Source organism: Mytilus trossulus, chromosome 6, assembly GCF_036588685.1.
Source record: "Mytilus trossulus isolate FHL-02 chromosome 6, PNRI_Mtr1.1.1.hap1, whole genome shotgun sequence".
Lineage (NCBI taxonomy): Eukaryota > Metazoa > Mollusca > Bivalvia > Mytilida > Mytilidae > Mytilus > Mytilus trossulus.
In genome coordinates, this window is record NC_086378.1 from 44,970,432 (window position 1) to 44,997,426 (window position 26,995).

General features: G+C 32.6%; 1 protein-coding gene across 10 annotated transcripts in view; it reads right to left on the reverse strand.

Moving 5' to 3' along the window:
* The window catches only part of LOC134721419 (1-phosphatidylinositol 4,5-bisphosphate phosphodiesterase gamma-1-like), a 90,811-nt gene extending 64,689 nt beyond the window's left edge, over positions 1-26,122 (reverse strand). For all 10 annotated transcript variants that reach the window (XM_063584414.1, XM_063584415.1, XM_063584413.1 and 7 more), the window contains exons 1-4: positions 25,719-26,122; positions 5,111-5,260; positions 871-964; positions 51-98 (exon numbers count right to left, since the gene is read on the reverse strand). In XM_063584414.1, coding sequence (XP_063440484.1) covers positions 51-98; positions 871-964; positions 5,111-5,260; positions 25,719-25,911 — 485 coding nt within the window. In that variant the 5' untranslated portion in view covers positions 25,912-26,122. The remainder of the gene's footprint in view (positions 1-50; positions 99-870; positions 965-5,110; positions 5,261-25,718) is intronic.
* Between the last annotated feature and the right edge of the window lie 873 nt (positions 26,123-26,995).

Genomic DNA, 26,995 nt, shown 5'->3' on the forward strand with positions numbered 1-26,995 from the left:
CTGGAATTTCAAATTGTGTAAATATAGTTGCAACATGTCAGGTTACTTACGTATCTGCTCCACTCTTTTCCATCAAATAAAATTCTCTTCTTAACCATCTGAAAAATAATTCTCATGTTTTTAAACTAGTTACAAACAAAACTAATATATCTTGTGAAACAAAACAGGTTCTAGGATGTCAGAATGCTTTTGGTCAAGACCATTATTAACACAATCATATCTGTGTGTTGTTTTTGGATATTTTTTCATTTGAATAATTCAAGGATAGTGGTGGGTTCAGGGTTGCTAATATAATGTTCGTCAAATGTTTAACTGGAATTTTAATAAAGAAAAATTATCAAATGCAGCAAATTTCAACTGCTTCATTTAAATGGTTCCTTAACATTTTGTAACACTATAGGCTTTCCCCCATGCTTTTGCAATAAAAATCTTCCATAGCAAACCCTGCATTTGGCAATATGTTTTAAAAGATCACAAATATGTACACAACAAAACTGATCCTTATTCTTGCTTACACTGATGTATTCTTCATATAGTGAAGGTTAAATCTAGGCACATCTATTGTAACTACTTCAAGTACATGAAAAACAAGCACACAACATTGATATTTTTTCAGAGTTGTTGATGTATCATACTATTTTCTCACTGCCTTGAAGAACAATTAGTCGCCTTAGGCTGCTTTCTGCTCTTTGATAGGCTGTTGTCTTCTTGGTTTATTCCCTGATTCCATTCTAATAAATAACTTAACCATTGAAAGAGATGTCGATTTTTTATGATAAATTATTATTTTTGTTGATTGCTCATTATTTTTAACGTCCAGTTGGAAATATTTGATGTTATTTCATGACAAATGTTAAGTGATGTTATTACCTTTCTAGCTGTATCTGATATGTTGCATTTTTAGCCGATTCCTCCAATTTCTGTAAACCAAACTTCCATGTCCTGTACTCATCTAAACTGGACGCTGAAATAGCATCAACGTCAAAAGTCAGTTAAATTTAAGAGATTATACATTTATATAATAGTATAACATAAAATCTATACATGTAGCTATTTTTGCAAACATCTTTTATCTATAGGATCTTATAAAGATTTGTACATTATCATAAAGTAATAGCATTATTCCATGTGATAAAATACCAAAATAAACTCAATATTTCTCACAAAGTATGTACAATAAACAATGTTTTGGTAGCAAAAGAAACAAGAGGCTTTCAAGAGCCTGAATCGCTCACCTTAATTCTTTTGGTTAAATCTCTCATCAATGATTATTTTGGCTTTTCAATTTATTTAAATGTTCTTTGGATCGTCCTATTTTCTTCAAAAGCCAAAAAAAATAATCAATTTCTCCTATGTTCTATTTTAGCCATAGGAGCTATGTTTCTTGACATACAAGGAAATAAAATATAAAATTTATACTAGATACTCTGAAACTCATTTGGCCTAAGTTTGGCTGAAATTGATACAGCAGTTTCAAAGGAGAAGATTTTTTAAAGTAAGTCAACATGATGAACAAAGTGTGAAAAAAGTCTTTAAAGGGCAATAACTCCTTAAGGGGTCAATTGACAATTTTGGTCAAATTGACTTATTTGTAGATCTTACTTTGCTGAACATTATTGCTGTTTACAGTTTATCTCTATCTATAATAATATTCAAGATAATAACATAAAACAGCAAAATTTCCTTAAAATTATCAATTCAGGGGCAGCAACCCAACAACAGGTTGTCAGATTCATCTGAAAATTTCAGGGCAGATAAATCTTGACCTGATAAACATTATTACCCCATGTCAGATTTGCTCTAAATGCTTTGGTTTTTTAGTTATAAGCCAAAAACTGCATTTGACCCCTATGTTCTATTTTTAGCAATGGCGACCACGTTTGATGATAGATCAAAACATCGGATACAATTTATAAACTACATACCCTAAGGAACATTCAGTTAAAGTTTGGAAGTATTTGGCCCAGTAGTTTCAGAGGAGAAGATTGTTGTAAAAGATTACTAAGATTTACGAAAAATGGTTAAAAATTGACTATAAAGGGCAATAACTCCTAAAGGGGTCAACTGACCATTTCGGTCATATTGACTTACTTGTAAATCTTACTTTGCTGAACATTATTGCTTTTTACAGTTTATCTCTATCTACATGTATAATAATATTCAAGATAATAACCAACCAGATGCTCCGCAGGGCGTAGCTTTATACGACCGCAGAGGTTGAACCCTGAACAGTTGGGGCAAGTATGGACACAACATTCAAGCTGGATTCCGCTCTAAATTTGGATTGTGATTAAATAGTTGACACAGCATATGTTTCTGACACAGAATGAATGTATTCAAATGAACTTAAAATTTTTGTTTTCTCTTAGAGCAATTCACTATGCTGTTGAATATTAATCCTCTCAAAAAAATGGTTGAAGAAATTTTCTTTTTATTTATGAAATTTCAAATGAGAAAAATTGAACCCAATTTTTTAATCACATCCCCCTTTCCCTTATTCCAAAACTAATTTCAATTAAAATATTCTAATGGAGTTTGCAACAATTACTACTCATTTAAATACATCATAAAATATTAAGATGTAAAAAAACTGCTTGTTATCACTGAATGGTAAAGATTATTTAAATTTATCAGTTGGTAGTAAAAAGTGAATATACATTGTATATTGTATATAACAAAGATTTAAGTTGATTCTGGACAAAGAAAGATAACTCCAATTAGATTTTTTAGATTCAGCATATCAAAGAACCCCAAGGTTTCAATTTTTGTTAAAATCAAACTAAGTTTAATTTTGGACCCTTTGGACCTTAATGTAGACCAATTTGAAAACAGGACCAAAAATTAAGAATCTACATACATAGTTAGATTCGGCATATTAAAGAACCCCAATTATTCAATTTTGATGAAATCAAACAAAGTTTAATTTTGGACCCTTTGGGCCCCTTTTTCCTTAACTGTTGGGACCAAAACTCCCAAAATCAATACCAACCTTCCTTTTATAGTCATCAACCTTGTGTTTAAATTTCATAGATTTCTATTTACTTATACTAACGCTATGGTGCGAAAACCAAGAAAAATGCTTATTTGGGTCCCTTTTTGGCCCCTAATTCCTAAACTGTTGGGACCGAAACTCCCAAAATCAATACCAACCTTCCTTTTGTGGTCATAAACATTGTGTTCAAATTTCATTGATTTCTGTTTACTTTAACTAATGTTATTGTGCGAAAACCAAGAATAATGCTTATTTGGGCCCTTTTTTGGCCCCTTATTCCTAAACTGTTGAAACCAAAACTCCCAAAATCAATCCCAACATTTCTTTTGTGGTCATAAACCTTGTGTCAAAATTTCATAGATTTCTATTCACTTAAACTAAAGTTATAGTGCGAAAACCAAGAAAATGCTTATTTGGGCCCTTTTTGGCCCCTAATTCCTAAAATGTTGGGACCAAAACTCCCAAAATCAATACCAGCCTTCCTTTTATGGTCATAAACCTTGTGTTAAAATTTCATAGATTTCTATTCACTTTTACTAAAGTTAGAGTGCGAAAACTAAAAGTATTCGGACGACGACGACAACGACGACGACGCCAACGTGATAGCAATATACGACGAAAATTTTTTCAAAATTTGCGGTCGTATAAAAACAGCAAAATTTCCTTAAAATTACCAATTCAGGGGCAGCAACCCAACAATGGGTTGTCTGATTCATCTGAAAATTTCAGGGCAGATAGATCTTGACCTGATAAACAATATTACCCCTGTCAGATTTGCTCTTTATGCTTTGGTTTTTGAGTTATAAGCCAAAAACTGCATTTGACCCCTATGTTCTATTTTTAGCAATGGCGACCATATTTGTTGATAGATCAAAACATCCGATACAATTTATAAACTACATACCCTAAGGAACATTCAGTTAAAGTTTGGAAGTATTTGGCCCAGTAGTTTCAGAGGAGAAGATTTTTGTAAAAGATTACTAAGATTTACGAAAAATGGTTAAAAATTGACTATAAAGGGCAATAACTCCTAAAGGGGTCAACTGACAATTTCGGTCATGTTGACTTACTTGTAAATCTTACTTTGCTGAACATTATTGCTTTTTACAGTTTATCTCTATCTACATGTATAATAATATTCAAGATAATAACCAAAAACAGCAAAATTTCCTTAAAATTACCAATTCAGGGGCAGCAACCCAACAATGGGTTGTCTGATTCATCTGAAAATTTCAGGGCAGATAGATCTTGACCTGATAAACAATATTACCCCTGTCAGATTTGCTCTTTATGCTTTGGTTTTTGAGTTATAAGCCAAAAACTGCATTTGACCCCAATGTTCTATTTTTAGCAATGGCGACCATATTTGTTGATAGATCAAAACATCGGATACAATTTATAAACTACATACCCTAAGGAACATTCAGTTAAAGTTTGGAAGTATTTGGCCCAGTAGTTTCAGAGGAGAAGATTTTTGTAAAAGATTACTAAGATTTACGAAAAATGGTTAAAAATTGACTATAAAGGGCAATAACTCCTAAAGGGGTCAACTGACAATTTCGGTCATGTTGACTTACTTGTAAATCTTACTTTGCTGAACATTATTGCTTTTTACAGTTTATCTCTATCTATAATAATATTCAAGATAATAACCAAAAACAGCAAAATTTCCTTAAAATTACCTATTCAGGGGCAGCAACCCACCAACGGGTTGTCTGATTCATCTGAAAATTTCAGGGCAGATAGATCTTGACCTGATAAACAATATTACCCCATGTCAGATTTGCTCTAAATGCTTTGGTTTTTGCGTTATAAGCCAAAAACTGCATTTGACCCCTATGTTCTATTTTTAGCAATGGCGACCATGTTTGATGATAGATCAAAACATCGGATACAATTTATAAACTAGATACCCAAAGGAACATTCAGTTAAAGTTTGGAAGTATTTGGCCCAGTAGTTTCAGAGGAGAAGATTCTTGAAATAGTTTACGACGACAGATGACAGACGACAGACGACGGACGACGACGGACGCCAAGTGATGGCATAAGCTCACTTGGCCCTTCGGGCCAGGTGAGCTAAAAAACTACTTTACAAAAAAGCAAAATATTTTTACTCACCAACAAGAGATAAATTTTTAAGTTTGAATTCTGATCCGTAAAAAATAACAAAACAGAGAGCATTATCCATTTTCCTGGCATCGTCAGGCCACTTCTCAAAATCTTTGGAGTTTTTCCCTTCTCTGACTTCTCTCACTTCCCTCAAATTTACTGGAAAAAAAAAATAATGAAATTAATATTCAATAGATATAAGAAGATGTGGTATGATTGCCAATGAGACAACTCTCCACATCCAACATGTTCAAAGTCACAATTTATAAAAGTAAACCATTATAGGTCAAAGTACGGTCTTCAACATGAAGCCTTGGCTCACACCAAACAGCAAGCTATAAAGAGCTACAAAAAATTACCAGTGTAAAATAATATCTTGTTTATTAATAATGTTGATCATATTTATAGAACATTTCTTACCAAATTTGAAGTTAACATTTTAAAACTGCATTATATTTCTATGCCAGTATAAACCATGGTATTAGGGTTAAAATCCTAATTTGGCAAAAGATTTAAAAAATAATTCAAAGAAAGAATATAAGTACTAAGGTTTCAAGATGATGGGGCCGCAGAAAACTCAATTTAACGAGTACAATAACTATAAACTTAACCAAAAACAAAAACCTGAAAATATAGTGATTTCACATTACAGTGGATTCATTTATTTTCCGGGATACCAATTTTATGGATTAACGTAAAATTGAATTTTCTTGGATATTTAATTTCATGTTTTTCAAAATTGTGCATTCTAGCCTATATACAATTTGCACTTCAATAAACATTAACATATTTGGTGCACTGGTACCAACCAAAACCATGGAAATTGGTATCCCATGAAAACCCAGAAACAGTATCACATTTGTATGTTCAGTGATCCATAAATTTAGGGTCAAAATATAAATTTTTGATATGTATACATGTAATTTGAATACTTCACATCATAACAAACATGTGTATAAAGTTTCAAGTGGATGTGACCACAACTTCCTTGTAAACTACCTCAAATAAAAAAACATAAAACAGAAATTGTTGTAATTTCACACTATTACATTTCTAAGTTCAGTGAACCATAAAAGCATATAATATTTATATAAATCTGTTAATTCTTCTTCTTGAAAAGAAATTTATTGATAGGCAAATAGACTGATTATCATTGATAATAAATATTTTCTTGTTTCAAAAATTCCAATAGGGAACAAATATTTATTTAATTATACAATAATATAATATTTTGACCAAACATTTTGTACAAGCTTTCAATAATTGTAGGTCCAGCAGTAAATTTTAATTATCTCTTTCAGATCCAGGAAATATTTGCCACTGGACGTTAAGCAACCAACAATCAATCAATCAGATCCAGGATCAAATGAGATAAACAATACAATATTTATGGATCAACTGAATTGAATTGGTACGGCTTAGGAGACTGGATGGACAAAGAATTAAGATGAGTAGACGGAAAATACTTGTGAACACCGTGAGTGGTGATAATACCTCCCATGATAAAGTTCAATTCTAATGATCTTGGTACTCTACACTGCAAGTAAACAAAATGTGTTTTGTGTGAAATATATCTTCATAAACCGTGCTGAAAATAAGTCAGTTTTACAATTACACACATGGTGTTTTAGCATAGATCATACATTGACTGAAGTGATTTTTCACCCAGATTAGTGGTGATTCACCCTGATATATCTCCCTGCAGAATATCAAAAATTATAAAACTCAAGGTAATAAAACACCCAGTGTTATCCCTTCACAGACAGAGGTATTCCATGGTGAACCCCTCTCCATCAGCAACAAGTGTGTTTCCCCCAGGGAATAACTGTGTGGGCACTGTTTACTGAACAAGGAAGACATTGAAAACTTGCTGATCTTCTGAGAAAAATGTTTAATTAAAAATTTTGAAAAACAATTAAAAACAAAAGTAATTTAACCAGAAGTTTTACTAATTTAAATTAAACAGCACAAAGTTAATTTATTACAGACTTTGCTCTTTTTATAAAATTCAAAACCCTACATTGCAATTTAGAAAGAGTAAATTAGTATAACATTTTTTTGTATTGACAATTGTGGTAGTATTTAACATTTTTAACATTATAAATGATCTATAATTTTTCTTCACTTCAAGTTTTCTATGTATGACAAGTCAGTAACAGTTGATCAATATGCATACATGTATTCTTCATTTTCTTTATCAGTTGTTTTTCATCTTCAATTGACAATATCATGAATATATATACAAGAGAATAAAAACCTCTAATTATTTCATTTTACCAATGAATTTCAAACATAATGAAACAAGAATGTGTCCACAGTACACGGATGCCCCTATATACCGCACCATCATTTTGTATGTCAGTGGACCGTGAAAATGGGGAAAAATCTCTAATTAAAAATCATGAAAATACAACAAATATACATTAATTATTGTTTGCTTTTTGGCATTTTTATTTATTTATTTAAGTCAATAATGTTCCACCAATGAGAATGGCGACTGATTTGACAGTGTTAACCCTCCTCATGACATTATAACACCAAGAAGTATGGTGCCATCTCCTTTCAATTTACCAATCTGAATACATTTTATAATTGAGTGTATCATATATCATTTTTGTAAATAAAGTGCTATAATTTCTAATGGTCTTGTGTATTGACGTATAGTTGTTAATGTTAATGTTTGTGTCATTTTGGTCTTTTGTGGATAGTTGTGTCATGTTGGTCTTTTGTGGATAGTTGTGTCATTTTGGTCTTTTGTGGATAGTTGTGTCATTTTGGTCTTTTGTGGATAGTTGTCTCATTGGCAATCATATATACCACATCTTCTTTTTTTATATTGTGGTAAAGTGTTCAACACCTCAAATGCAGGTTTCATCACTAATCTGGTCAAACCAAAGCATTTGATGTTTCTTGCAGAGAATGCAGCATTCATTATGGAGTAAGATCAAAAACTTGTAGACTGAATAATGTACTGTAATAGAGAGACTGGACTTCTTGTAGTATTGTCCCCTTGTCAGATATTATATCATTGATTGATAGGTTTTAAATGCCATGTTTAGCACTATTAACAATTTTGGGGCGGTCAGTTTTTATTGATGGAGGAAGCCTGGGCCTGAGAGTGCCAGAAGGAATCACAGAATGTTGTTGTAAAATCTGACAATCGTAGTGAATTAAGATTGGTGATAACGCACCTGCAACATGCAGGATATGAACTCACAACCTCAGTGTTGGCAGGCTAATAATATAGTTGTTGGACCACTATGCCACAGAAGCTTCAAGATAGAATGTTCCAATTCAGTATCAGTGTCAGACCTAGTACAAAGCAGGGTCTCTATCCATATCAAATTAATAAGTTTTTGTACTAAGATAGCTGTTTATTTGCAACTAAAAATTAAACAGATTTCAAATCCCATTGGTTGTTTGATTATACAATTACTTGATACTTGAGAAAACACGGATTGCAATAATAAAGTAAGTAATTTTATGTACTTGACTTTGCAACAAAGATACATTTTTTGCATATTTGTACTTTGGCTTAAAAAATCCATATAGTGCCTGCCTTAATAAACACATATATAAATATATATGTATATTGTGCCAATAATATAAGCTTTGGGCAAATAAAGACTACCACACAGGCAGTAAAATTCATAACTTTTTATCTATAAAAAATATAACCAGCTGTTTTTGTTTGTTTTTTTCAAAGGCTGAGAGGTAATTTATTTCTAAATTAAATTTGATTTCAAGCGCAAGATTAAAAGCACTTGGCTGATTTTGGATTTATCAACTGTGATATCAGTGGTATATTGCAACTAAGACCCTGTTCACATTTGCATTTTTTTTTATCGATCTAATCTGAATCGATCTAAATAAAACCAGTTAGCGTTCACATTATCTTTAATCATAACGATCTCTATCGGTCTAATCTGAACCACTAGTTCACACTACAATTAAAAACGCAATCGATCTAACCTTTTTGCCCATAGAACTGTAAACACTGTGTATAAATAGAAATGATTTATCAAATTCATGTGTTTATACACTGATACACAAACTTGGGGAAAAAATTGGATAAAGTTATTATTTCTCTTGAATCACAAGTTAAATTTTTGATACTGGTGTTATTGCAGTTTTCCGTTTAAAATTGAAAAAAATTAACTGTAGCAACGAAATTACAACACGACGCCGGAAATACTGCGGTTCCTACGAAGAAAAAAAATCAACAGAAGAAAAGAAGACACAGATTTCGCAAATCTATGCTACGGCGAAGACAACATGTTTTCAGTTTGTTTTAAAGGTCTTTCAACAGAGAAATATGGGTTAAACAACGAACCTCTGAGATAGTTTTCCCGCTACACATGCGCATACGTTATTTTCGATTCAATCGTACTAGTTTAAACCGATCTATGCATTCACATCTAAAGTAAGATCGGTTTATTTTAGATCGATTCAAACTAAACTACCTCTTTTGGTGTTTTAGTTTAGACCAATTGAAAATCGATTCAATGTGTTCACTTTAGCCCTTAAACCGATCTAAAGAGAACCGGTCTAGTTTAAATCGATTAAAATGTCCTAGTGTGAACGGGGTCTAAGACAGGGCCTGCTCCAGTCGTCACAGTTTTTCCTAATTATAATCAACCAAATTTTTCAAACAAAAGGAGGGCACTCGCCCCTGTATCCGCCTATGGTTAACATCATTTACGTAAAAGAATCATACATTTAGTTACACTGATTTACAACAATAATTGTTTTGTAACACTGACATAGATTCCAGTAAAATGAGTATTTAAAAATCTTTTATTTCAATGTAATAGAAATGTTCTACTATCTCTTACAACAAAGCTTTCAAACTTTTTTCACTGCTGACTTTCAAAAATTATCATTTAGCTGTAATTTTATATATATATATAAAAAAAAACACAGAAAATTTCTGATGAACCAAATCTAAGCCACAAAAACAAAATTATGCAATATACAGGAAAGCATTTTTTAATGTTAAAGTGTGTCCTTAATATATTTTTATATGCATATAAATAAATTTTATACATTGATTTAATACAAAGAATGAGGAAGGAAAATTTAAATATGCCATAGTTTTATAATACCAATAAAGTTAGTTTAAGTTTACTTAGAATCTTGAGCTGACTAAATATTTGTGGTTTCGTAATTCCAGAATCAATATTATACAGTAATTTCCACAGGGAAGTGAAATAGGATATATACTGTCAAAGTAAACCTGACCTCCGTTCTAAGATCTAAATGTCATCTGCTTCCCTTCAATTTATATTGTTCTGGGAGAACTCTAGACATCTGTATATATAACAGGGAAAAATCAACTCTTGAGAGTATTTACAAACTACTACGTCCTTAATTTACACTGGAAATCAACATCGTAGACGTTGTATGATGTGTTGTTGTTTTAACTTGTCATTAAGGGCACTGTGATCTTGATGCATACTCTCTCTATACATTCTATTCAAATGCAACAGGATCAAACTGTTTAATTTCTTACTCCAAACCTGACCACCTAAGGCATGTAAGGTATTATGTAAACCCATCAAACAAAAGGACCTCAGAAGTAAACAAACATGACAAAAGACCTACATATTCATCCGGTATACCTTTTACTTACTGTAATTAGTGCATTTACTGTCAGTAGAGTATTAATATAAACATCTATTAATTAGATATGTTTGTCCATGAAACTAAAATCAGGCTTCAACTCCCTCAGGGAAAGTGGACCTTTTAAATGTATTAGGCCATCATTTTATCCTTCGACCCTCTTTTATGTTCTTCTTGGTCATATAGACCCTTTGAGGGAGGTCACCTTTGAATTGAGATTCAATTACTGAGAGTGCATATGTAAAACTACGGCTACATGAGGACACAAATTATGAAGTACCTGATCATGATACGACATGCATTTGTTTTATGGAGGTTAAGTATGGCAGGTTTTACTGTGTACAACCATCAAGACAAATATTTATCAAATTTACTAAATAGTCTTATTTTAGTTATATATACACCAATTTATACTTAAATAGCCATGTTATTTATAATGTCCTAAAGTTCCAATAAAGAATGAAAGCTATCAAGAGATTGTATATTTCATTCATGTGCATTATATATCTTGTGCACCGTATATTTTATGACCATTTGAAATGTCTTTATAATAGATTTCAACTGTTTATATAAATAGACCTTAAGTGGGTTTTTTTTAAGGAAAGAATAAGTATCTTTACAATCAATTTAGCCTATTTAAGAGTGAAGTATCAAAGGTCCCCATTCAACAAAAATGTAAAATTCACACTCTGCATACAATAGTATGTTTTGTATGCTGTGTAATTATATATATGTACCCATTATAACTTCTGTTTACAATTTGAGATAACCTTCTTATGGTAAAAATTTAAGACTGTAATTGAGGAGCACTAATTATAATAAAGAAGTCTTTAAAAGCTAGATATATAGATCAATTTCATAACAAACAAATGGGATATTAAGTTAAAGACTCTATGGAGGTTGAATTTCTCTCCTAACAATTTACGCAATATCAATATATCAACTATGGATTTGATACCCAGGGTTCCTTCATTTTTTTCTGTTTAAACTGATATGAGCTTTTTATTTTAAATTTTTAAAGTATATCTTTTTATATATAAATATTTATCTGAATAAACATGATATTAAGAGTAAAGGCACAGACAGACAGACAGAGGTGGATGCAATATATGCAAACTAGGATTAGGGGAGAAGTAATAAATGAATTTTGATTGGAGTAAGAGATGAGAGAATTCCAAAGAAGATATACCAACTCATAAGTCAAAAAATTAAATAAGAATACCACTGCATAAACAAAGAAAAATAACAAAAAGACTAAGAACAGTTTACAAAACACAACATAAAAGATCAAAGACTGAGCAACACAAACCCAACGAAAACTGGTGATGATCTCAAGTGTTCCTGAAGGGTAAGTAGGTCCTGCTCCTTATGCGACACCCTTTGTGTTGATCTTGTCAGTACAAATTAAATGACAAGTCAAATTGGGTAGGTCACATCCCCCAAACAAGGTCAGTATTGTGAGTACAACAGTTGGAACATTTGACACAAACTAGTCCAACTGTGTAGTCTGACAATGGAAAACCAGCTTTTTTGTAAGAAAGTTTTACATGTCCATGAGGAATGTTGATATAATCAAGATAAAAGTCAAATGCACTTAAATTTATATGCAATCTGTGACTATACTTACATCACATATAAATTTTTGTACATTATGTAATACTAAATATATATAAGTACATAAAAACTTATCATTTTCCTGTTTCACTACTTTGCTATATATCAATATACATGTAGCAATGAGAGTAAATTCAACTGTTCTGTGGGAAAATCCAACATTTTCATAACTAGGTAAAATTTTGAAACCAACACTGTAGAGATGACTGTTCAATATCATGTGATGTAGTCCGGCGGCTACAAGCATATTTCAGACAAATTGTGCACATCCTGTTACAAGCATGAAATTTGGCATAGACCTTCCTCAACTATTACTCTTTTATTTCAGATAGGGAGGCATTTGAAAAAAATGTCTCACTTCCGGTCAAATTCAAAATGGCGGACGTCATACTTAAATCAGCCCAATATCGAAGGCTAGCGTGTAAACATGTGTTATTATCATGCTACTATCATAATATTTGGTACAGACCTTTGTTTTGTACTACTTTTGGATAAATTAAATAGATAAGATGTCTTCAGAAACCTCACTTCTGGTTAAAATCCCACATGGCGGACATTGTACTTAAATAAGCTTATTTTTTAGGGAGGGTAATTGAAATGTGTTTTAACGTATTGCTACTATCATTGCATTGTGAAGGATTCTTTCTTTGGTGTTTCTGATGGATACAATGAATAAGACATATACCTTAAAAATTCTTACTTCTTTAAATATCCAAAATGGCGGACATAGAAATATCATTTTTTTATTCAAAGTTTCAACTTTTTTCAAAATGTAAAGAAAATGATTTTATTTTGTGCTGGTCATTAAACTTTTGGCTTAAAGTTATCCCCAAAACGCATTTTGTAAATGTTTAGATATAAAGTTGACACTTCCGGTAAAAATATGACGTAAATTTCAAAGATGAGTCCTCAATCTATTTCTTCGATGTAGAGTTTTGGATAGATTGATTAAAACAAAATAAAATCACCATTATATTAAAAAATATTTAAAGAAAACTATTTGGCCAAGAATACATTCTTATTCACAGTCACCATGACATGCACACATCGCAGTGCACGGGATACCCAATTTTCAAGATTAAAAATAACCGCGGTATCCTTTCTTACATCCACAATGTACAAGCTTATGACAAAATGATGAGGTCTTAAAAAGAGTTTTTAAAAAGCTATCCTCTTTGTCCTCACCTTGAGTGGGTAGCATAAGAGCCAATTCCAAGCTCGTCTCACTAAAGACCTACCTAAGTATATTGCATGATTTACATGCTGGAAAAGACATGACCAAGTTGAGGGACAGCATCAAAAAGCCTTCCCTTTTGCGCAAATAGTTATTTTCTTGCTTCGTTAACAATGTTATAGTTATACCCATCTGTTAAATTTGTGCGATCTTACAGTAAAACCCCGGTGATTTAGTCTGATTAAATCACTCATTGCCTAGTGCATTTGAAAGGCCATTGATAGATATTCATCCAAAGTCTTTTGCCCTCCCAAACACAATTCATAGTTCGTCTACCCCTATGTGACAGAATAGCGAAACAGTAGTGACAGCATCATCATTAACGACTGTTTTCGAATCATGACTCGTTTAAGTTCGTGTTTGACTGCATCAGACACATGCACAATGATTTTAGTGTCTGCCTCTAAATGTGAACTTGGTGCTGAACTTGAAATACTTCACATGGTGGATAAGATAGAATATCCTGACCATTTGTTGCTATAACTTACATACGCATCCAAGACTTCATCCACTCGTATTTCAGTTTCAAGGTATTTTATTAAGGTAAGGACATAATACCCAATCAGCAGACTCTTTAGGCCGCAATTCACAATTGGAGAGCTGGTTTCCAACATTTACAAAGACTGCGGTATTTTTTCTCACATGTTTAAATTCCAAAAACACATATTTTCTTGCCTTGTTCACCAAATCTGTTTCTTTTTTTCTCGATCTTACAACAAACCATGTATCGTTTTCAATGACATTAAACGTATCAAATCCATATGGTGATGTTGGCTGGTCAATCATCATTCTAAATGCTATAGTCACATCTTCAAACTCCATTAATGTCACCAGCGCAGTTCCTTTTCCAGCAAACGTGTTATCTTTTAATGCCTAGTGCATTTGAAAGGTCATTGATTGATATATATCTTATAATTTTTCCCTTCCAAATGCAAACCAAAGTTTGTCTGCCCCTATGTCACGGAATAGCGAAACAGCAATGACATCAGTATCTGTTTGAGTCATGACTTATTTAAGTCTGTGTTTCACCGCATCAGACACATCGATCTTGATTCTAGTGTCAGCCTCTTCGTGTAAACATGGTGCTAAACTTGAAACATCATCAAGTGTTGGATAACACTGAACATCCTGAGCATTTGTTGCCTCAACTACCTTGTACTCAAAGTTGTATTGAGCAAGCTGCTGTGAATGAAAACTTAAAAGTTCTTTCTTACTGTCGTCATCTCTCAGAAAACTTTGCCAATTTTGAGGATGTTTTTTTTATCCTGGATTCGTCTGTGTATTCCCTTTCCCCTAAATGTTGCTCTTGCTTCTTTTAACAGCTTTCAAACTACCAGTATTGCCTATGTTCACATCCGACACTACACCCACTGATGTTACAGTTAAAAGTGTTTCCGAACGAGTATGATGATTGGGTATTATGTCCTTACCTTAATAAAATACCTTGCAACTGTAACAAGAGTGGATGAAGTCTTTGATGAGTATGATAGTTGTAGCAACACATGCTCATGATATTCTATCTTATCCACCACGTGATGTATTTTAAGTGTAGCACCATGTTCACATAAAGAGACTGACACTTTAATCATGGTACATGTGTCTGATGCAGTGAAACACGAACTTAAACGAGTCATGATTAACAGTCACTGATGATGCTGTCAATACTATTTCGCTATTCCGTGACATAGGGGCAGACAAACTATGGATTGTGTTTGGGGAGGCAAAAATCTTTGGATTAATATCTTTCAATGGCCTTTCAAATGCATTAGGCAACGATCGATCACACACACTTATTTCTGACCCATACCTTTACCGGTTGTGATACGGTTCTCTCTTTGCTTTAAAAGGAAAAAAAGACTGTGCGGGAGACATTGATGGTATTAGAAGATGTGACTTTAACATAAAGAATGATGATTGATCAGCCTTAATCACCGGGGTTTTACTGTAAGATCGCACACTTTTATCAGATGACGCTAACATGATTAACGAAGCAAGAAAGTCAATTTTTGCACAAAATGGAAAGCTCATTATAAGTGAGGCTATTCCCACGACTTGGCCTATTCTTTTCGAGCATGTAAAACGTGCAATATACTAATGCAGGTGTTTAGTGAGACGAGCTTGGGATTGACTCTTATGCTACCTAGTCTAGTCATTAATGGATCGCGAAGGGACACAGAGGGTTCCTTTTTTAAAAATAATCTTTCTGAGACCTCATCATTTTTTCAGAAGCTTGTACATTATGGATGTAAGAAAGGATGCCGTGGTTTTTTTTAATGTGGAAACCCGGGTATTCCTTGCACTGCGATGAGTGTTTGTGGTGATGACTGTGAATAAACATGTATTCTTGACCAAATAGTAGTAATTTTAAATATTTTTTAATAATGTAGTGATTTCCTTTTGTTTTAATCAATCTATCCAAAACTCTACATCGAAGAAATAGATTGAGGACTCATCTTTGATATTTACTTCATATTTTTACCGGAAGTGTCAACTTTAAATCTAAACATTTACAATATGCTAGAATAAGTGGTTTTGGGGATAACTTAAAGCCAAAAGTTTAATGACCAAGACAAAATAAAATCATTTTCTTTACATTTTGAAAAAAGTTGAAATTTGAATAAAAAAAAGATATTTCTATGTCCCCCATTTTTGTTATTACCGGAAGTAAGGGTTTTTAAGACATATGTCTTATACATTCTAGCCATCAGAAGCACCAAAGAAAGGTTCCTATACAATGTAATAATTGTAGCAATACGTTAAAACACATTTCAATTACCCTCCCTAAAAATGAGCTTATTTAAGTACAATGTCCGCCATGTGGGATTTTAACCAGAAGTTGGGTTTCTGAAGACATCTTATCTATTTAATTTATCCAAAAGTAGTAAAAAACAAAGGTCAGTACCAAATATTATGATAGTAGCATGATAATAACACATTTTTACACGCTAGCCTTCGATATTGGGCTGATTTAAGTATGACATCCGCCATTTTGAATTTGACCGGAAGTGAGACATTTTTTTCAAATGCCTCCCTATCTGAAATAAAAGAGTAATAGTTGAGGAAGGTCTATGCCAAATTTCATGCTTGTAACAGGATGTGCACAATTTTTCACAAAGACGCCGGACTAATGGGTTTATAGATGTTTTTTCAAAAAGTAAATGGATGGAAAGATGATGGATAAAATTTGTGGGAAATAGTTCAAGTTGGTAATTTGAGCCATATCAGCCAAAAAAAAGATGGCCACTAATTGGGCACCAACAAAAAACAAGAAATACAAAAAATAAAACATGAGTGCACCACTGAAATGTCTAGCCTGACAGGCTGTTGTACTAATGACTGAATTCATATTGAATGCCTTTATATGAAAGTTTACTACAAGTGTCACAAAGACATATTGTTGTCCCTAAAAAAAGTCAGTCAGATGAACCATGTCAGACAAAGAGTGCTGTTGACCTACTCATGAAAATGAGGTGAGGGTCATATGACAGACTTGTTAACCTTACAATTATTACTAACACCTGATATACTTGATCTATTGCTTCTATACACATGTAGTATGTGAAAAATTTACTTAATACATTTAACCTATAATGGTTTAATTTTTAAATTGTTATTTGGATGGAGAGTTGTCTCATTGGCACTCACACCACATCTTCCTATATCTACTTATCTTCTTATTTTATATAAACCACAAAAACTTCGTACATGCAACAGGTTCACAAAACAAGTTAGTCAGTGCAAGTTTGGGAACTTAGGGTGATACTTCATACCCAATAGATATATCATTATATTTACTAACTGCTTCCCAGATACAGTTCCCATGACAATAAAGGGACACACTATTAAGGAATGTTATCAACATAAATATCAATTATTTTGGATAGACTTTAAACACATACATCTGCAGGAAGACTCAATAATTTAAACATAAGCTTAAATTTTAAGGAAATGAAGGCTTATAAATGAGGAAAATTCACATGAACTAAATACAATGTTTCGGTGGCACAGTTTAAGATGTAAGAGGAGTTCTTAAGGAAGAAATACCTAATGCAATATCTATTGTCCATAAACATCAATGACTGAAACTCAGAAATTAAATGGGGTGTTAAGTTTTTTCCCAATTTTCTACATGGGCCATTGAACTTGATTATCATACTGTGGATTCATTATTATTCGTTGGATACCAATTTTCGTGGATTTCGTGGGCACAGTCAAACCACGAAATTAAATATTCAACGAATTATAATTTTTTTTATAGATTTGTATGCAGACTTTAGCAAAACCACGAAATTAAATATCCACGAGTATGCAAGTTTTTCTTAATCCACGAAAATTGGTACCCACGAAAATAAATGAATCCACAGTAATCTGATAATATGATAATTAATTATAATGGAAAATATGCAGATTTTTTCTTCCCTCAACTTGACAGCCAGATTTTTAATCCCTACAACCTTCATTGTTTGTGAGACATTGCTTGAAAAGCCATTGCAAGCATTTAGAAGAGCAAATTAATTCTTGGACATTTACCCATGCACGAGGGTCAAAATGGGGGTACCTTCATGACCAATAACGAAAACATATCTTGCCAAATGGCGTTAACGATAATTTTTGGTGCACGACGATTAAATGTTTACTTTCTTTTAGACAATCAATTTCATGAATAAATATACAAATGTTGACGAATCACATTAACGATAATTATTCCCAACCTCTGACATATCAGGATAAAAATAAAAGAACAAATAATGATAAAATTTTAACCAATTTGATTGACCATTTTACGTTTGCGGGAAAAGGACATTTTAATCCCAATGCAATCTTCCACTATGTACACACAAAAAAATATTCAAAAATCAAAGTTTAATTAAAAAAATATTTTATCTGATCATGACACAACATTTACAAAACTTTGAATAGCAGGACAAGGAGGTACAAATAGAATCTTGAACATGTACATGTAGATTTTTTTCAAAAATTTCATTTGATGATATTGATGATATGGTTTTCAGGACTTATAACAAACTCCTTTTACTAGGAAATATTGGACTGGTTTCCATTTACATAAAACTAAATATCTTTTTCAAATTCATGAATATTAACACAAATCTTATATTTTGTACAGAATTTTTATGTATTATAGACTAAGCCTCACTTATAAATTCTTTCATTTGAAAAAATTATTCAGTTAATTGTTTTCTTAGAATGTAATAATGGTCTTTTTTTGTTAAACCTAATACAATGAAAAGGCCAAATGTTATGCATCATAAAATATATAGAGATTGTATATCTATTTCAACTTTGATTTTAATAGGACAGATCAACTACTTCTATATCTTACTATACACCCTATAAAAATCCTTAGACCGATATACAATGCATATATATACATAAATCAGTTTTTAAAAATCAATAATATCTGCCAGATAAAGAAACACTTTAAATTCAATATCTATTTGACCCATAGATTTATCCGCACAAAATACCTAACATGTCAACTGAAAAATGAAATTCAATAAAAAGTCAACAATGCAATATTTTGGTCACAAACATATTTTTAAATATATTGTACATTTAAGGAATAACAGTACTGTAGTTGAAGAGTTGCCACCGTCAATTGTAGATTTGACGGTCGCAAATGCAGTTTTACTGGCGACGAGTAGCGGAGACAGTAAAACGGAGATTTGCGACCGTCAAATCAAGTACTGTTATTCCGATTCTAATGCATTACAAAAAGAAAAAATCTGATAAAACTTGAAAAAATGTTTAAATTTGTCAAATTAAAAAAAATCCGCGAAACTTCATGAATGATTTTGGCACAAAGAATTTATGGCTAAACGTGACGTCATACAAATGAAAACTTACAAACTGGAGGTTACCTGTACGCTTCAAATTAGGATAAAATTACATTAAAACGGCGAATTTGAGGTATGTGTTGTTTTATTTTCGATTATATAGTAGTAATCGAACATTTGGCAATATAGGAAAGGTGTACTGACATAAGTAGTCTCTAAACACATTAGCTCCATGGAGCTTTCGTTAGTAGAAGCCATATTAAATATGTGTATCAGTGAGAAAAATGTAAAAGCATAAAAATATAGTACATACCAATACACATAATTAACAGCGCTTGGTGATGTTTGATAGCCTGACCGGTTTCGGTCCATAAAGGACCTTCATCAGTGGCAGAATGGTGGATTAATGTTTGCACCCTATTTATATAGATATGGTAAGCGGCGGTTGCGTTAACCAGCGGTTGCGTTAACCGGCGGTTGAGTTAACCGGCGGTTGAGTTTACCGGCGGTTGAGTTAACCGGTGAAAAATCCCAGTGGGATTTTCCATGGTTACAATTATCTATATTTAGCTAATGTTCATGTAAACTTTTTGACATGTTACGGTAAACATTTTTACACTATACGGTAAACATGTGACCTGATGATATAACCATATTTGGGCTTTAGCATTGGATAAAGGGTGTTTTAATAATTTAAGAAGTACATAGTAATAATTTATTCTTGATCTTTGGCTTATGATCCACCTAAATATCAAGTCTTGGAATAGTATTTCATGGTAGTTATGTGATCTTAATATTTGGCTTATGATACACCTAAATATCAAGTCTTGAAATAGTACTTCCTAGTAGTCATGCAGTCTTGACCTCAGGCTTATGATACACCTGTATATCAAGTCTTGAAATAGTAATTCATGGTAGTCATGCAGTCTTGATCTTTGGCTTATGATACACCTAAATATCAAGTCTAATAATAGTATTTCATGGTAGTCATGCATTCTTGACGTTTTAGCTTGTTTAATCGAACATTTGTTGATTCATCAATTCAAAATGGTGGGTTCCCTCCTTAGTTACGCCTGGTCAACTGTGGATTTGACGGCAACTTTTAGCCAATGAAAAAAATTGTTAAATCCAAATTGCATTAGAATATATAATGTACATACATGTATATATGATAACTTAAAGAACTCAGATCAAAAACAATATGTCAAGTGTAGATCTTGTAATTTTAAAGTATTTATTATCAAAGTAACTTGTACAGTTTATATCATACTGACCCCAAAAATTTAAACTATAAATGTTCTTTTTTATATAGAAAAAAATCGCAGGTTAGAGGAAATGCAACAGCTTATAGTTTTCATCTATCTTGTACAATTTCAGCATCTCTCTGTCAAATTTAAATATGGAAAACTGACTTTCACATCAAGTATTCCAAAGGTTTTATTTTGTCTTTCATCAAATTTTCTAATGATTGTGTATTGTACATGTACATGTACAACATGTATGTACATTGTATAATCATGACTACTGAATATTACTACTTATATTTATAACTGTTGATAATATCTTATTCAACAAATTTCAAATGTCTTTAATTTGTTATTTCCATTCAAAGATTTTTAATTGTAATTAACATGATTTATGACATATATATCATCACTGCCAACCCTTGAAAATATAAGACCAATCAGCATGCAATGTGCAAAGTATTGTCCCGGCTCTGTTAAAGACTGTCAACATTGAAAACAACAGCTTATCACTTATGCTACTGTATATTTGCAATTAACAATTAATTTAATTTTTAATCAATTTACATAAAAACATGCAAAATATTGTTAATACATAATTTACTCCAGTAGCATTAAATTGGGGGGTTCCAGCTCATTTCTGAATTTCCAGTCCATGCATACGTAATTTGGACATGTGGAAAATAAATTAGCTTAAAGTATTATCATAAACATTTTATAACATAATTAAGAAAAAGTGTGTAAGCTAAAGATGAAGACATGGGTAACTTCCCCATCACTTACATCAGATGTGAATAGGTTTTCCTGTTTTCCCTACTATAAAGATGGTTATCACAAAGTCAAATACTATAAAAAATTTCCTGGGTAGTAAATTCCTATAGTAATAAAATTTTTGTAGTTCATTTTGTAGTAATATTTCTGGTTTTTCATGATCAGTTACCTACAAATGCCAGTTACAATTAGTAAAATTAGCCACAAAAATTGAGTTATTATATTAGGACGAGTTTCACCGGTTATACAATTTGAATCTATCTAATATGAAGATATCAAAGAGACTTTTGAATCAAAAATTGATTAAAAAACCAGATGTGGACAATGGGTCTGGGGTAAGGGAATCTAGAATCCCCTCCCCCCTTTTTTTTTACGATCATTGCTTTTGAATAGGGACAAACATGTACAATCCCGCTGCAAATGTTTGCACCTGTCCTAAGTCTGATGTACAGTAGTTGTCGTTTGTTTATGTAATATATACGTGTTTCTCGTTTCTCGTTTTGTTTATATAGATTAGACCGTTGGTTTTCCCGTTTGAATGGTTTTACACTAGTAATTTTGGGGCCCTTTATAGCTTGTTGTTCGGTTTGAGCCAAGGCTCCGTGTTGAAGGCCGTACTTTAACCTATAATGGTTCAATTTTTAAATTGTTATTTGGATGGAGAGTTGTCTCATTGGCACTCACACCACATCTTCCTATATCTATAACAAATGTATGGTTGTAACCCCCTTACCCTTTTTAAGAGAGGCTGGATCAACCCCTGGAAAATGTCCACCTCAAAACCAACTTGTGGATCTTCATACTCTTGCTAACAATTTCTGCTGTTTTCCATATTTACAGTTCAATTCTTTCTTACATGTACATAGACTAGGCAAAAGAGACTATACCGGGTATATACCTACAAATCTATTTGTAGATCATACCTAGCTTGTCATTTTGGTGTTTTAATTTCTGTTTGAAGTCATCATATTGGCATTTGCACAAGATTGGTTGTGTAAAGTTTCTCTAATAATTTTTAGAGGATTGTTAAAAAATTATCAACTGGTCAGGAAAATTATAATTTGGTAAGAATTAGAGAAATACTGTGGATTCATTTCGTGGGTATCAATTTTCGTGGATTGCAGAAAACTTGCATATTTGTGGATACAATGTATTTGATTTCGTGGTTTTGCCAATGTTTGTATATAAAGCCTATTGAAAATGTGCTATTCGTTGAACATTTGAATTCGTGGTTCACCTTTACCCACGAAAACCACGAAAATTGGTATCCAACCAATAATAATGAATCCACAGTACATGTACATAATGTATATATATATATACAATGTAATATGTAAAAATAATATATATGCATTCTACATCATTTACAATGTACATGTACACTGTGCACTGCATCAAGTGTGACATTTCTCCATGAAGCAGTAATTATTACCCTTTCAGCTTTAGAATAAGTCTTGCAGAGCCTTTAGAATATTCAAATTTAATTAAATGTCAAGAGCAGAGAAACATCATACTGCACAAGATTCTGTGATGGAGTCTGTTTCTGTAATGAATGACCACCATTGTTATTACTAGTATTCTTATAATTCATAAACCTTTTTTCATTCCATATACATGTCATGCATGTTCACCATGTACATGTATGGTCCCAAACTGCAATGAACTACAAGAGTGTGTTTAACTTAACTTATAAGTATGCTAATTACATGAATCAAATCTATTTTCTGTTTTAACTGGACTATTAAACATGTTAAAATAGAGTCTATTTCAATGATTGCATTGATCATGTTGATGCTTAATTAGAAACTTAATTCTCAATTTTTAATGGAAAAAGGAATTCATGCACAATACCCCTCCCTATTGAAGATGGCGAGAGGTAGAATTCCAACTCAATACCTCCAAGAGGTTGGCAGGTACTGACTACTCTTCATTTTGTACTGTGTATACCATGCTGGACAACAGTTTATACAACACCCCAAAGTTTGTGATGGGTTCATATAATGCAGACATACAAAATGAACAAACTTATCAGACAAACAAAATTATCAGACATGAGGCCCTTTCACATTGAAGTCATGTTGAATATGTATGTTTTTTATATAAAACAGAACAGTTCTTCTTCTTCTTATCGTTCGCCTAAAAAAACAGAACAGTCATGACAGTAGCTTGGAAACATGCATAGGGTTCCTGGTACCTGTAAATGGTACTACAATGTATTGCCACCTACAAAATGTATATAAAAATTTCTGCCTCTGTTTAATATGGCCAAACTAACTGTGACTTAGTGGCCTATAAAATAAACTTGAGTATTGAAATTTCACAGGGTAATTCAACAAGTTCAGTTGAAGAAAAAAATTACAAAGCTACATTGTTCATTTGTATGGCAAAACAAGATGAAGAATAAAAGACAAACAACAGTTCTACCACAATGTCCACAAACAGAACATTAAAGGTTCCTGTACACTTTGGATTGATGATTGGCAAATAAAGTATTTGTTAGCTTGTTTGTATATTTCAATAACCATTGATACATGTACATGTACATGTATCAGGATCAATATTATCACCATTAGCCCAAATGATTATGATGTCTTGAAAGGCCAGTGATCGGGAAGGACGTGCGCCCTGCGCCTATAGCGCATATTCACCAGAAATGGCGCATAGAGTGACAAATGTAAGCGCCCACGTGGCGCACGATATTTTTCACATCGTTTCGAAACGTTAAGTTCTCGTCAAATAGTTTTACGATCGTGTTCCGTGCCACCATGTGTGTGTACACAACTGTATAATGTTCCTCCAATCATAGGAGCACCTATATATTTTTAGGACGTCTCGGGTGTTTTCCTATGGTAATAGAACCATGCGGTTTAATGTCTCTGGTGTTTTCCTATGGTGATAATAGAACCATGCGGTTTAACTGATAACCCAAAAAACGCAATTAACCATCATTCATGATATAATTTTTTATAAACAACTTTACATTTGTGAAATTTGGCTATTACAGACGAGATTTAACTCTAATAATAATATTTTAATTTAGTTTAGCTTGCTATTATTTCGATTGAAAACCCCTGAAGCCTTTTAATGAATATAGTTTTTGTCCCCATAAAAGGCGCTTAACTGTCCTTGTCATTTTTTGGTCTTTGGCTCGTTTTGACATTTTGTAAACATGACTTCAGCGAATTATTGTTTTGTTCTATCAATTATTGGTACTCTCGACTGTTATTCTTGTCATCTTGATGAAGTAATAATAATAATACAAGAAGTGCAGAGGACGTTCCTGAAATGTCCTCTAATACGGAACGTCTGGGATGAGTATGGTATCGACGAAGACCCAAATTTAATGTTAAAAAAACATGAACATGAACAAGCCAAGGCAACAGTAACAGTTTAAACATTGTAAATAAAGGTTTATTTTTAATATTGTCCGTTTTGGAAGAAGTTATTGTATATTCATTGAAATTACAGAATCACAGGAACAATATTATTTAAAATCATAAAGGTAAACTTTTCCAAAACATGAGAAAATAATGATACTTTTTATTTTTTTACAGAAGTCAATTCGAATGGCCCACTCATTTGACAACATGGCCCATTATTTTTGAAAATGGCCCATTGAATTTATTTTTGAGGGGCCCTGGGCCCATAGTGAAAAAAACCTTCCAGATCACTGAAGGCTAATACAATTTTTTCTTTGACGCCTTACATTACATGTCACAGGTGTCAAAGCAAAAATTTAAAATAGCCTTTCTAGATCGATGATGGAAGTGTTTAACAACCTTGACTTGATATTCATTTGTACATCCCTCGAACGGTCTGATCATGCTGATTTCATAATTATTTGGACTAGAAAATGCTAGACTAGTCCAAATTATTATGACTTTTAAATATTTTAGATTTTTGCGTTGACGCCTTCCTGCCATGTACATGTAAGATGTCAAAGCAAAAATTTAAAATAGCAAGACATGCAAGACGTCATAATTATTTAGACTAGACATGTACAATGATAGACAATGCTAGACTAGACCAAATAGTTATGACGTCTTGGAAGGCTAATGTTTCCTTTCTGCGATGTAAGGTGTCAAAGAAAAATAATATATTAGCTTTTCAAGATGTCATAATTATTTGGACTAGGACTAGACATGCTAGATCAACATGATCAACACTGATCAATTGCAATAATAATGTAGAATACATGACATAAACATTATAAATAACACATTTGTTTATAATATATGTGAACCATCACTGTACATTTATAAAAATGTATGATACAGAATCAGGATTTGAAAATGATAAACCCCATCATCAGCATCAGCTGCACTGAATGAACTTACATGAACCCTCTGGTTTTCCTCCTTGTGCTCGGATCCATACCAGTTGTCTTGTTTCTATTCTAACTTGTAAAGTTCGTTTCTCAGGTCTTTTATTCTTTCCAAAGAATATTGTCACAACAAGTCCACGTTCCAAACTTCTGAATCTGGCCCAATCATCGTTTTCTATTTGATTCCCATTGTAAAGTGCTGCCATTTTTTTGGAACTTGTTGCTTTGTTTACTTCCCTTCATTAATTAGTCTTTTAAATAGTCACATGTCATAATGTCTCCTTGTCTACATGTTTTATCGTAAAGTATTTTATTCATTCATCTTTTAATTTATTTTTGACACTAAATATATATCAAGATATATGAGAATTTAGGTTTTTGGATTACCTTCCGGGAACGTCTTTTTCAAGGGCGATAACTACGGGCACCTGTTTCACAAGGGAGCTAACTCTAATGTATTTAAATTTTGTCACTACAGTATACTGTTATGTTAAAAGAGTTAGACGCGTAGCCTACAATTCATTGAGAGTTGATTGGCACATAGAGAAATGGGTTATCTTAAAAAAACCAAGAGGAGTAATTCAAGTACAGAATTCAATCCTTCATTTGAAATGTTTCCACCTTTTTTTATTTAACGTTAAATTATATTGTAACAAATGGCAACTCTCTTTGAATACAAACAAAACTAAATCCATGATTTTTAGTCAGTTAAAACATAAAAGTGAAACATCACATATTTACTATGAGGATTAAGCTGGGGTCACACATTCACGATTTTTACTACCGTTCTTGACAGGACCATTCCCGATTAAAATTTATTAAAAGTCTGATCAAGATCCTGTGAATCGTGGATGGAAATTCAAACTTGAATTAAAATTTGTAAAAAAAATAATTTGATCACGACAACAATCAGATAGTGTCCAGGAAGCACCGATATTCAACCGTTTCTAAGCGAATAAGTCCCGATAATCCCGTTCTGAATCCGCTTCTAATCCGATTTGTATTTTTCGCCAGGTAAAATTCGACCGAGTCTGTCACGACTGCGTCCCGACTCTACCGAATGTAATCCGACTGAGATCAGACAGTGACCAGACTGTGAACCGACGCTGACGGAAGTTATTTGTTCGAAAACTGTCGGCATATTCGGGATGATCAGGTACTGTCGGAACGTAATCCTATCACGTTCCCCTCTATCGCATTGCAAACGGCTTTGTCTGGTCTCAGTCGTATTGTATTCTGTAGTTGTCGGGACTCTGACGTGGGTATCGTTGACGAATTTCGTATTAATAA